At 44.5% G+C, this 12,766-nt stretch overlaps 2 protein-coding genes across 6 annotated transcripts in view; one reads left to right on the top strand and one right to left on the bottom strand.

Annotated features, from left to right (window-relative positions):
• CLDN10 (claudin 10) overlaps positions 1–6,967 on the top strand; it is a 125,039-nt gene extending 118,072 nt beyond the window's left edge. For all 3 annotated transcript variants that reach the window (XM_032864148.1, XM_032864149.1, XM_032864147.1), the window contains exons 4-5: positions 5,848–5,955; positions 6,635–6,967. In XM_032864148.1, the coding sequence (XP_032720039.1) occupies positions 5,848–5,955; positions 6,635–6,758 (232 nt within the window). In that variant the 3' untranslated portion in view covers positions 6,759–6,967. The remainder of the gene's footprint in view (positions 1–5,847; positions 5,956–6,634) is intronic.
• The window catches only part of DZIP1 (DAZ interacting zinc finger protein 1), a 51,222-nt gene continuing 43,980 nt past the window's right edge, over positions 5,525–12,766 (bottom strand). For 2 of the 3 annotated variants that reach the window (XM_032864146.1, XM_032864144.1), the window contains 2 exons: positions 11,834–12,008; positions 9,702–10,045 (listed from right to left, as the gene is read on the bottom strand). In XM_032864146.1, the coding sequence (XP_032720037.1) occupies positions 9,969–10,045; positions 11,834–12,008 (252 nt within the window). In that variant the 3' untranslated portion in view covers positions 9,702–9,968. Of the gene's footprint in view, positions 5,630–9,701; positions 10,046–11,833; positions 12,009–12,766 lie in introns of those variants that run through there. The other variant, XM_032864145.1, reaches the window with a different exon arrangement.

Here is a 12,766-nt window from a genome sequence, read left to right as displayed (position 1 = left end):
AAAAAAAAAAAATCAGTCTTTATTTTGTGTTTCCTAAATATGAGGATTCTCCATGAAGTTTCCATGTTAGTGGATGCTTATTATTTAAGTTACCCCTTCCTATTTATTTATTTATTTATTTATTCCCTTTACCCCTTCCTATTTTAGCCAGCATTTGGAAGGCACCTGCTACTACTTTGTAAGCCTCCTGGGAAGCCATGGGTGATGAATCCTGTGGCATCTCACAGGCAGTGGGAGGGAACTATTCTCTGAGGGGTTTGTGGAAGGGAAACCAGACTGGGCCCAAGGCGGGGAGATTCACAGGCTGGGTGGGCGCCCCACAGCCTGTCCCAGTAGCTGGCCCCCAGAAGAAGAGTGTGGAATAATGGGGGTGTGTATGTGTGTGTTTGTGGATCATACCTCTAGAATACTTCTTTAATATAAAATCTATTCATGTATTTATATAGACCTTGGATTATATAAGCCTTTGAGTTGAAAGTTTACTTGAGGTGGTCATCTTTAATTTAATTTAATTTAATCTTTAATTTAATTTAATTCCATGCCAATGGAATTCAGTTTTAAAATATTTACATTGATAATATATGGTATACTTTCTAAACTCTAAACGCAAGGAGAGAGAGAGAGTGTGTGTGTGTGTGTGTTATTTTCAGGTAACTGGAATATTTATTTTGGCTGCTATTACTCCTGGTGAAAATGAGGAGTAGGACAATACGTTTGAAGAAACACACTGTCTTAGATGTCAAGGGCTTGGACCCTACCTCTGTGACCTTCAGCAAGGTCATGTCATTCCTCTGGGGGTCTTAAAGGAGGAGACTTTTTTTTTTTTCCATTCGCAACCCAGTTTTTGTTTTGCCGGGGCTGCTGCGTTTTTTTTTTTTTTTTTTTTTTTCCCAGTCCAACATGCCCTGATTTTCATTACTACACTCACCTCTTTTTGTGTGGGGTGAGAAGACAGCCTGAGGGGAATTCAGAAGAAATTCCATACCCTGGAGCTCGTGAGCCACGGAGAAGGCAGTGAGCTGGGGAGAGAGAAAACACCCTCCTCTCTGGAATGACAACTAGAAAAGTACATTGCTCTGATTGTATTTTCTCAGATTGATAAAATCTTTTATTTAGCTAAAGTATACTGTAAAGGGAAGAAGGAGAGGTGGTGAAGGGCTCAAGGTTTGGAATCACGGTTCTGGGCTTTAAATCCTGGTTTTACTGTTTACTGAGCTGAGGCCCGAGGCATGTGGTTTCATCTCCCTGAGCTTCAGTTTCCTCATTTGTAGAACGGGGTAGCAATACTCTCAGGATTGGAGTGAAGATCGAGTGTAATTATGCAAAGAACGAAATGTTCACACACACACACACACACACACACACAAACACACACACACACAAATCCTAGTACAGTGAGCTGACACTAATCGTCGCTATTGTTGTGGGCGTTTACTTGAACCACGTCTCTGGATCTGGGAGAACAGATAATATTTACTGGGCAAAATCATGCTGTTCTGATGCTGCTGTTAAATTTCATTCCACTCTGAGGCTGCTATTAGTATCTGCCTATCCCCGCAGGACCCGGAGATCCTTGAGAGCACAGCTGTATCTCTCTCATCCTCCTCGAGATACAGGATGCGCACAATGCCTGGCATGTCGTTTCTGTGCTGGTGACCCCAGTAGGCTACACGAGCACCCTGGGGGTGGCCGATAAGTCATGACAGGGGTTTGGATGCAAGGAAGATGGAAAGTGGAGGTGCCAATAAGAGGTGTTCTCCATTCCATGCCTTTGGATTACCATGAAGGTTACAGGGCTGAAATACGAGTTGAAGTGTGAGATGATCGGAATTAAGGCCTCCGGTGTGTTACCAGGCACAGCCAGGTGCGTGAGAATAATTTCACCCAGTAGTGTGGAGGACATTTGAATGTGTTCAATCTTTGTGGTTCTTTTGGGGGGAATTTTTAAGGAATTAGTCTTTGTTTTCATTTCTCTGGATGGAAGTAAAGTTTTCCTCTATTTACTAAATTTACATTCAATGACATACATGAATTGAAGTCAGGCAATTACATACATGAATTGAGTAGTCCTGCCAACTGAGTGGATTATTTGAGGTACTCCAAAAACAATGTTTTGATCCATGAAACGAAATTCTGTCCTCTCCTTGACAATCTTGGATCTGTCTGGTGCTAAGCAGATTTATAGCTTTTCAGAATAATGAGAAAACACCGGCAATCGTGGCAGCCCAGTAAAGAGGGCATGCTCTGAGTGGGGAAGCTGCTCTGGGGCCAGGAGGGCATGGTTAAAAAAAGAAAGACCTACAATAGAGCACCTGAAATTTGCTGATCTTCTGAGGTGTAGAAGTCAGCTTCTTAGCATTACCCAAAAAAATGAAGAAAGATTTCTAGGCAGAGACTAAGCTTCCCAGTGAGTGTCAAAGGAGACATGCTCTGGAACGAATCTGAGTGGATATTATATTGCTCTCCCTCAATCCCGTCTTTCAGTAATACCAACCAGTTTTTGCCAGATCACGCACACTGATAGGTGTGAATTTGAGTCCCTGCTGAGTTAGTCAGCTCTACGTGTCTTTTCACAGAAGGAAGAAGAAAAAGTCTCGGCGAGAGAAAGGACCAAGTCACAAAAGCCAGCTTGTTAAAAATTGCTGGTGTAGACATGGAGTCTCTCAGAGACTTCCGCTCTGAGCTGGTACTATTTATTGTCTCTGACAGAACTCACAAGGAACTCAAGTGGAAATGATATTTTTCTTGGAATAGAGTCTATATCTACAGACTTAAAGAAAAATGAAAGTATATTTAAAAATAGGAATACACGAACCAGTTTTTAGCCTAAGACAAACCCACGATTCCTCAGGAAGTTTCCAGATGAGCGTAAATGAATATAAAGGCATGTCCTGACATTTGGCCCGCCTGAGTAATTTATCTTCTGATTTGTGACAACACTGTATACATGTTTGCGTGCTCCTTTGAGTGAATTCACAGTGCTGAGCCATGGTTTATGATTTCTATCACCATTGCCATTGATGGACTATTATTAATAATTAGAAGTTTGTTTTTAATCAATCGTGGTAGCCAGCACTGGAATCCTATTTTAGAAAGCTAAATATTTTTTTAAGAAAAACCTCTGGCTGTAGCTTCAGGGGGTAGTTGCACGAAGAGTAATATTAAGGCATAGTTTCAGGAGTGAAGACTGTCTGAACTCTAGGAGGACAAAAAAGAGAGAAAAACAGAAAGTATCATTGAACAGTAATCCCACGATAATGTCCTCCAAGTAGAAATGTTCAGTGTGCTCACTTGTGACTGTCTTTGCGGTGACAGCATGACAGGGGGCGCTTGGCTCCAGCTTACTACCATAGCACGTGCAGAATTTTGTTTGTTTCTTCATTTTAAGATTTTACTTATTTATTTTGAGAGAGAGCATGCGCATATGTGGAAGGGCAGACGGGGAGGGAGAGGGAAAGTATCTCAAGCAGACTCCACTTGGAGTGCAGAGCATGACCTGGGGTCAGTCTCGTGACCTTGAAGCCATGACCTGAGCGGAAACCAAGAGTCAGACACTCAACTGAGTGTGCCATCTGGGCTCCCTAGGACTTTCAGATGTTTTAAAGAGGTTGGATGACCTGCACTTAACCACCTGGAAGGCACTCTTCTTTTTTTATGTGCATGATTGTGTTCAGACATCATAAAAGGGCTGATTGTGGAAATTCAGGATATCGTTTAATGAAGGCATCTTTCACAGAACTGTGGATTTCACGCTCTTGGCCTGGCCAGCTCTTTTAACCAGTGCATCTGAGTCCTTTGGGGCCAGTTTTTGTGTGCAGTTTGAGGGTGTTTTGTTCCCCTTTACAGCAATCTTCTGTTCCTGGTTTTTTTTTTTTTTTTTTTTTTTTTCTGTTCCTGTTCTTGGTTTCCAGAACGTAGTTGGTGCTCTACCACAGGGCGAGGTCTTACCCCCTGGTTGTTCTGCTGAGGCTCTTCCTTGCTTCAGTGACCCCCTGGGTTTCCCAGAAAAGGCAACACAAGAGTGAGAAAAAAAAGGGACCCCGCGGCAGCAAATGCAGGCTGTGAGAATGCCACTGTAGCCAGATCTGCAATGAGCAAGAAAACTCAGGATGGGCCCAGGCAGGACATGCCTCCTGCTCTCGATGGCGCAGGATGGCCTTGAGACCTAAGCCTGACCCGCCACACCTGGCTCAGGGGACTGGCTGTGGAGGGAGCCTGCCTTAGCCCTGCCTTGGCCCTTGTCACCCTCTCTTCTGACTTTCCTGTCTCAGCTCTTCTGCAGATTCTGCGTGACCAAAAGAGACCCCTTCCACTTGGGGTCTCCACTTCTTTTTATCCCCATTAGGTTGGGGGTAGCGTCCATCAGTCGTTGCCTTGAGGCAGAAATCTATGGGCCAAAAAAACTTGAGAATCACTTCTTTGTTTAAAAAAATCCCTATTCTTCAGAATAAGGATAGGCAAACATGAAAACATACAGCCCTAACACTTTGGTATACTTTTGTCTTTCCTTATTTGTTTTTCTGGGTGAGTGCTCCTCCCCTAAAAGGATTTCCTCTAGTCCTCCACAGCAAAAAGTGATTTCCTTTTTTGTTCTCCATAGCATCATTTGTATCTTTGTGTGGGGACCTGCCCAGTGCAGGAGCTGACTTGTGTATCGGGTGGATCTTTACATCGGCTTGAGGCATCAGCAGAGTGCTGTGGATAGCCAGATGGCAATCTGTCGCTAAATGATGTTATTTTGTATTTATCTCCCACTAGATGTGGTGATAAGCAAGATAGTGCTGTATCTAGCACTGACTTTGTATGGGCTCTGTAGAGGAGGAAGAACTTAACTTTCTTCCCCCCTCTACTCTCCTGGGTTCTCAGCTGCACCCGATAAATTAGACTGACAAGAGACAGATTAACCGGAGAAAAATAGAGTTGGTTAACACGCACATCATGGAGACATGTAGGAGTCCTCAGTGATGAGTAACTCAGGGCTGGTTAGAACTTGGGCTTATATGGTATCTAAATAAAAGAACAGTAAGCTCAGAGAGAGGTGACAAGACCAGAGAAAAGGACTTTGACCTACTGGAGCAGCAGACTGGGAAGGCAGATCTATGGGGGAACTAATGGAAGATATGGTTGGTTAGTTGAGTTTGTTATGAAGATCCCCCTGGTGTCTTTGTGTGCTCACCACCCCCCCCGCCCCCGTGTACTGTTGTCTCTGGTGATTAACTTCCGTCCTTCCTGCTAGGCAGGGTAGGGGGCTGGGAGGGACATCTTTACAAATCGATGTCCTGCTTTAAGACAAATGGGGATGGGCGGAAAGCTTTTTTGGAATCTGCTTCTCCGCTGCTGCCTTCAGCTCAAAATAACCCTCATGCCCCAGTGGCCTGTTTGGGGATTGCACCTCGTACATGATTTGCAAAGAAATGTTTATTGAATTGAATTAAACTGAAAGCAAAGGGAACCCGCCGTTTTCTGACCGGACTCTGCGAAATAATTTTACCCTGCGCAGCGGACCAGTTTGATGGAACATTCTGTGAGCTTCAGACGGGCCCAGAGAGAAGGTACCAGCCGAGCCGGGAGGCCCGGGCTCCTCAGCTGGCTTTGCTTCTGCTTTGCCTGCAGGGATCACCTCTTCTTCCTTTCGGGAAGTCAGGAAGATATAATCAAGAGGTGGCTAGAAAAACACGTCGAGGGAAGTTTAAAGCGTTATACAGATACAAGGTGTTGGTACTTCCTGTACAAGCTGCGGTAGCAAACGTTTGCGATGAGCATTTAGGCAATCTTGGCTCGTTGGTCTTAAACACTGTTTATGCCTCAGATAAGTCCACCATAACACCTGTACGCACTCCCTCGCAGGTACGAATTAGGAGCTGCTCTGTTTATCGGATGGGCAGGAGCCTCGCTCTGCATCATTGGTGGAGTCATATTTTGCTTTTCGATATCTGACAACAACAAACCTCCCAGGTATGGAAAAGAGACAGGAATGACCTGTTAAAATTATTCCAGGTGGGGCAAGTTAGAGATCATTCACACGATTCTCAGAAATGTCCAAAAACTAGGACTGGTAAAAGTTTGGGACATATAGTGAAGATAATATTAACTAAAATCAATACAGTGAATAGAACAAATATACGGTTAAAGTTAATTTAAAAAACAAAAAACAAAAAAAAACCCAGAGCTCTGCCTTCTTATACTCCAGAGCCCTTTCTGTGAGCAGAACGATAGGGCTTCCTGTGTAAACTTCACCGTTTTTATAATTTATATAGAATTATAATTTATATATTATATTTTATTGTATATATTATATTTTATAATTAATATATAATTAAAAGCCTCATCACTTTCACATAGAGAATCCTGACGAAGGTCCTTCCGATCCCCAGGGTCCAGGAAGATGGGTTTTAAAAGAGAAAAACTGAGCAGATGAACAAGCCCCGAGTGTCTTCTGCTGAATTCGCACTAACTGTTCAGAAATGACAGTGAGACAGTTGGGTGGGTGGGGAGTGGCGGCGAGAGAGAGGAAGAGAGAAAGCCCCCTCAGAGTCATCAGGGAAGGTCTGAAACTGCTGGGACAGAAGCAGGGGGTGGCGGATTCTGCTCTCCGTGTACACGAGGATCTACCAGGCTATGTTTTGCCTTGCAGGATGGGATACTCCTACAACGGGGCCACGTCCGTCCTGTCTTCTCGGACAAAGTATCACGGCGCAGAAGGAGATTTTAAAACCACAAACCCCTCCAAACAGTTTGATAAAAATGCGTACGTCTGAAAAGAGCACTGCTGCGAGCTGTCTCGAGTTATTGTAAAAGTGAACTGTTCACAGAATGATGCCCCTCCTCGAGGCCCTCCTCTAATTCACACTCCAAACTATTTTTAAAAACATGAATTTGGAGAATTTGCTGATTGTGTGGATGTCAATGTTCTAATCATTTTCTGTTGTGGCTTTCTATAAAAAAAATAAACAGGTTATTTACAGGATTTGTACATACTTTGTACATTTATAGAACGTGAGAAGAATTTAGCACCAGCGGATCAAGCATGTGTAATGGAGCCTTCTTGATCATTCAGACGTGGCATCCTTTGTCCCCATTCCTGGTTTCTCTTCCTTCCTATATTAAACAGAAGGTGTGTAAGGAGTGGTGTCTTATGAACAGTGTGGGGCAAGTCTGAGGCTGTTCCTCAAAAGCTGTTTGGGTTGAATGGACAGGTTACTGGTTGTGTCGCGAGGACTTCCGGTTTCTTACACCTGTTTGTCACCAGTGTGATTCGCAGTGACCGCTCAAGGAAAGGCTGATGGGGCCAGGACATTGCCTGGCACGTCCACCTTAAAGAACCGCTTTAGGCTTCTCTGATACAGAAAGCAGATTCAGGGCTGAGGCGTCAGCATGAACCTGGCTAGAGACGCTGGTCATGGTTGACTCTGGGGAAGGTTCCAGAGCCTGCGTGGCGCCTGCCTCGCTCACAGTGATGGGCGAGTTCCGGCGTGTCTCTCGGGCCCTGTGTGCACAGCCACTCTGGGTAATGGAGAGACCTACCATTTTTCAGGGCATGTAAGTTGCCCCAGTGGTCTCTGAACAGCATGAAAGACTTAACAGGGAAAAATCATGTTATTTGGAAGATGCTCAGTGGGAAGAGGAAATGAACAAGTTTGTTACTAAACAAATGATCTCTGTATTACATATATACATATAGAATATGTAGAAATATATGTGAAAATATATAAACATGTAATATATAATTAAAATAAATATGAATATAAGATTTATACTATATATATAATATTTATAAATATCTCTTCTAGGGATACAAATGCAGTGAAAGCCACAAGGGGGTATTAGGTGCTACAGGCCAATGTGGGGGGCCGGATTTTATGGGTGTGTGTTTAGAACCGAGTTTTTTATTTCAGAGCTGTGCTGAAGGTACTAAAGGTAATGTTTAGATTGTACTGAAGTGTTCTAGCTCCTGAAGAATTTAGGGAGAGGAGCGGGTGGTGAAAACACAGAAAAGCTCTGTTGGGAACCACAAGCGTGTTAGCTGCGTATTGGTGAAGGGAAACACAGGATGCAAAGACAACTGGAAGGAACCACATCTCCGAGGACAGCATGGTAGGTTGAAAGAGAGGAGTTCAAGGAGTGGCTTTTGCAACACAGATGGGGCGACTTAATTTAAATACCGGGTTTGCATAGCAGAGTTCATCCCATTTCCGCACCCCTTTCCACTGGGAGTGGAGACACAGAGCACAGAGACCCGAGTAAAGCCTGCTCTTGTCACTTTCTAGTTGTATGGCTTTGGACAAATTACTTAATAATTCTACATTTCTCACACCTTCAGGATGAGGATTATGATAAATACCGTTTCCCAAAGTTGTTCTGATTAAATGAACAAATGATGCATGTTAAAAAAGCAAAATAGGGGTGCCTGGGTGGCTCAGTCAGTTGGGTCAGGGCTTGGGTCATGATCTCAGGGTCCGGGGATCGGGTCCCACGTCAGGCTCCCCGCTCAGCAGGGAGTTTGCTTCTCCCTCTCCCTCTATCCCTCCCCCTGCTCATGCACTCGCTCTCACTCTGTCTCAAATAAATAAAATCTTAAAAAAAACCCAAAACGCAAAATAGACCCACATACTTCAATAAATATCTGTTGGAAAAGTGACTGAATGAGTCCAGTGGCCTGTGTGCCTTCTCAGGCACCGTGTGGCTCTGGTGTGTTGCTTATCTCTGTCCTCCTATATGGAAATTTGATTTGGCATTTATTAAAGTGCTTACATAGAAAGTGCATTTCCATAAAACGGCCCCTGTGGGAAGTGCTTAAAATGTGCAAGTGTACAAGTGAAAAGGACCCTTGGGGGAGGTGGGGGAGGGGCAGAAACACAAATGGTTGTGGCTTCAGATCAGGATGTTGTGTGGCACAGCTAACAGGGTGAGCCGGACCTCCCAACAAGGTAAGTTTAGCTCCGGAACTCATCCTTAATTCAGCCGCAGTCACAGTGAGGTAAGGGAGGGCTTTATTTGAAAAGTTGGCGAACTGAAAAGAGATCCAAAACCCAACAGACTGTTAGTTAAAATGTTACTTTGGGCGGGGGGGGAGACAGAGTACAGATAGTACCACAAAGTAAAAAAGAAATGCAAAAGACAGCTTATATGAACTTTCTGACCACTGACAATTGTTAAGAACAGAACTAATTAGTTTTGAGGTATTTTATAATATGCGTTGGCATTTGAAAAGAGTGGGGAAAAAACCGGACATAGACGTATGAATTCAGTAATGACTCAATCTTTGCATATACTGATAAATTGACATTGAAAACAGCTATATTTTATTCATAAAATATCCAAGGTAGAGATTATACTGCAGAAATGGTATTTAACGTTCTAAAATAATTGTTTAATAACAACATGCTTACAAGGGCTCAAGTCAGAGTATGGTATACATACTTCTGGAAAATGTATTTAACTTAGCCCAGCTCTATTTTTATAATTCTAAACTTATTTCTATATGAAAAGTAACCAATCTACTCTTAAGATTTCACTGATTCCACTAATTCAATTTTAAGCGTATTAATGGAATTTTATAATAAAACACTTCCAGTGTGAAAATGGACATAAGAAAGATATATTAAAAAAAAAGTTTTAATTCAAACCGAAACCTGCTATAAAGTTTAAAAAAAATTCACTTAAAAATTAGTTGAAAAAATACACTTAAACACTAGAGTACCGTTCTGAAGGAAAAACTTTTTATGACTTCAAATGACATATTAATTTTAAGCAGCAGAAGTCAAACACCTCTATATGCTTCAAAATACTGTTGACAATTTTTGTTTTCTGACACTGAATTAGGTGCTGTTAAAGAGATCCTTGTTCTTGGAATCAGCTTCTGTGTCCTTGTGGGAAATACTGTAAGGCAGGAGCGGGGGGTGGAGGTCTTGTGGGCAGGTCGCTGGAAACCTGCCGGTATCTTCACCTTGACCCCCCTGAGGTGGTGGTTACACATCTGAAGAGTCGCTCCAGTCAGTCACCGTCACTAAGCTGCTTTTCAGGGTGCTGGATTCGTCTTGAAGTCCTGTGGAGGGAGAGAGAGGAGGAAGAGGAGCTCCAGTGATCAGACGAGCCTGTAAAAATCGGTCATTTGTCGCTCAGTGTCCAGGTCTGTTGGCTAATCCCCACGCCCCCAGCTCCCACAGGCTTGGAGGAGGCTACAGGGCCACGAAAACGGCCACATCTCCAGGGAACCATGAGGGACCCTTGTCTAGAGGCTTCCACTCAGCATCTCTCCTCTGTATTCAGCCCAGGGTCAGGATCCTTAACCGAGCTCAGGAACGTTCTGTTGCTGCTACTGACTCTGAGTGACAGGTGTGAAGAAAGGAGGATAAAATTATAATAAGCCAAGGAGGAACTAAATGGTAGATATGGGTTTTCTAGGGTCGATGGGCTTCACTAGGAAGCACAGATAAGCTAGTGATGGGCACCGTGAGAGAGCAAAGGCCCGGCTCACGTTCTGGGGGAGAGGAAAGATGACTTGGAGGGCTGGCGCAGCAATGGCTCATCTTACAAAGTGATGTGGCGAGAGATCTCGCTGAAAATGGGAAGGGCAGGGAGGTTTGCACGTATAATTTAAAGTAACAGATGGGGTGGGGCGCCTGGGTGGCTCAGTAGGTTAAGCCTCTGCCTTCGGCTCAGGTCATGATCTCAGGGTCCTTGGATTGAGTCCTACATCAGGCTCTCTGCTCGGCGGGGAGCCTGCTTCCCTCTCTCTCTCTGCCTGCCTCTCTGCCTACTTGTGATCTCTCTCTGTCATATAAATAAATAAAAATCTTAAAAAAAAAAATTAACAGATGGGGGCAGGAAAACACCCAACAGGAGTCCTGAGAGCTGTCCTGAGAGCAGAAAATGAGCCACACCCCCATCTGTCTTAGCAGGACATCAAGAGTTCAAGACTAGGGGCACTTGGGTGGCTCAGTCATTAAGCATCTGCCTTCGGCTCAGGTCATATTCCCAGGGTCCTGGGATTGAGCCCCAAATCGGGCTCCCTGCTCAGCGGGAGGCCTGCTTCTCCCTCCCCACCACCCCGCTTGTGTTCCCTCTCTTGCTGTCTCTCTCTCTCTCTCTGTGTGTCAAATAAATAAACAAAATCTTAAAAAAAAAACAAAACAGTTCATTTCTAAAGTTGATGAGCCTGGAATCTGTAGTCTGACTTACTACCAAGAGACGTGGTGGACCTCGGGGTGCCACACAGACCCGAGGGTGGGCACTGTAGCTGGGGGAAGGGCGCAGACAAGCCCTTCTAGATGACCTTTCACCACGTGCAAGAATTACTTTGACAAAAATTACAAATCACATTTTATAATTTTAAAAATGAACTATATTGGGAGTTAAGTTACTGGACTTAGCCAGACGCTAGGACTCATCCAGAAACAATGTCAGCTCCTGGCCTCCTCTCTAATTCCTCCCACTGGCTACAGTGTTGCAAGAGAAATCTTTCCTCAAAGAAAATAAAGGGAAACATTTAATATGTAAACAGATTAACACAGGAAGACTGCCAGAAGAATGGCCCCATTCCGGTGTAATATCAGAAATTTTAATTTCCGCGAGGCACCTGCATGGGGAGAGTATCTGTGTGGGCATTTTCAAAAATAACATTAAAATTTAAAGACTAAAGTTTCGGTCCAAATTAAATACACCCGGGCGAAAGGACTCTGAAGAGGAGTAAGTGTGCACAAAGCACATGGTATTTGTTACACCAGCAGCGTTTCTGACCGATGCTGGTTCAACGCAGCTTCGTTAGATATTTTTAAAGAGGACACGAGTAACTGGAAAACGGACAGCGCTTCAATGCGCTCGAGCAGCCAACCTTCTGCATGTGGCCCCTTCAGATGAGATGTGCCCCAGGCACTTGGCACTTGAGTTGAATTTGCCTCATTCTTCACAAGGAGAGGTTCCTTCCGTTCTCTCCCGGTTTTCTTGCCCAGAGATCCTTCCTCCTCTGAGGATGACAGGTCCCAGTCGTCATCATCCACGTCCGCGCACTGAAAGAAATGCACAGAAATGCACGGAGAGCCGTGAGCGTTTCTTAAAGATGCGGCACATGCGGGCGGCCCTTGGTTATTCTCTTGGCCAGACAGGGCCGCTGACACCGGATGATCTGAAGCTGGGGAACCTCGGAGATTCTATGTCTAGTGATTTCTGGAGGGCAAGGAAATGGATTTGGAAATCTGCGTTTTGTAGGACGACAGAACCACCTCCTTGTTTCTTGCCACGGAATTTCCATGTTTCCTACTTACTCTACCAGCCATGACTTTAGAAAATCTTGGAAACACTACGTTGTAGCAGTAAAGCTGGGCTGGTCCACAGGCAGGAGCTCTTACGAAATCTGGGATAATCTGACCTTGAACCTCAGTTTGGAGCTGCTGGGAAGGTTGTTGGGGCCTTTCCTCCACTCTGGGAAGAGAGCTCGGGCTCTGCCCTTGTCTCTCTGATGCCTTTCTCTGCACACTCAGTTCCCAAGTGGGGCTAAGCCCCCCAAAGTCCCTATCTTACTGTCAGGTCCTGCCGTGGACCCGGAGCCGAGGCCCAGGTTCTAGCCAGTCCCAAGCATCCGGGAGCAAACTCGCTAATACTTGGCCGCGTCAAGCCAGACACGTGATGGGAGTTCGAAAACCTGTAAAGCCTGAGAAGCACGTGATGCCTTCTTACCCACTGTCATTCCAATATCCTGGATTCTCTACAGAATAGAAAGAAATGCAACCATCCTGCAGACAAGGTACGGTATACATCTCATCGGCTG

The sequence above is a fragment of the Lontra canadensis genome, unplaced genomic scaffold (assembly GCF_010015895.1).
Source record: "Lontra canadensis isolate GAN:19392208 unplaced genomic scaffold, GSC_riverotter_1.0 scaffold26, whole genome shotgun sequence".
Lineage (NCBI taxonomy): Eukaryota > Metazoa > Chordata > Mammalia > Carnivora > Mustelidae > Lontra > Lontra canadensis.
Note: the sequence above shows the minus strand (reverse complement) of the source record. Positions and strands in the feature narration are given on the sequence as shown.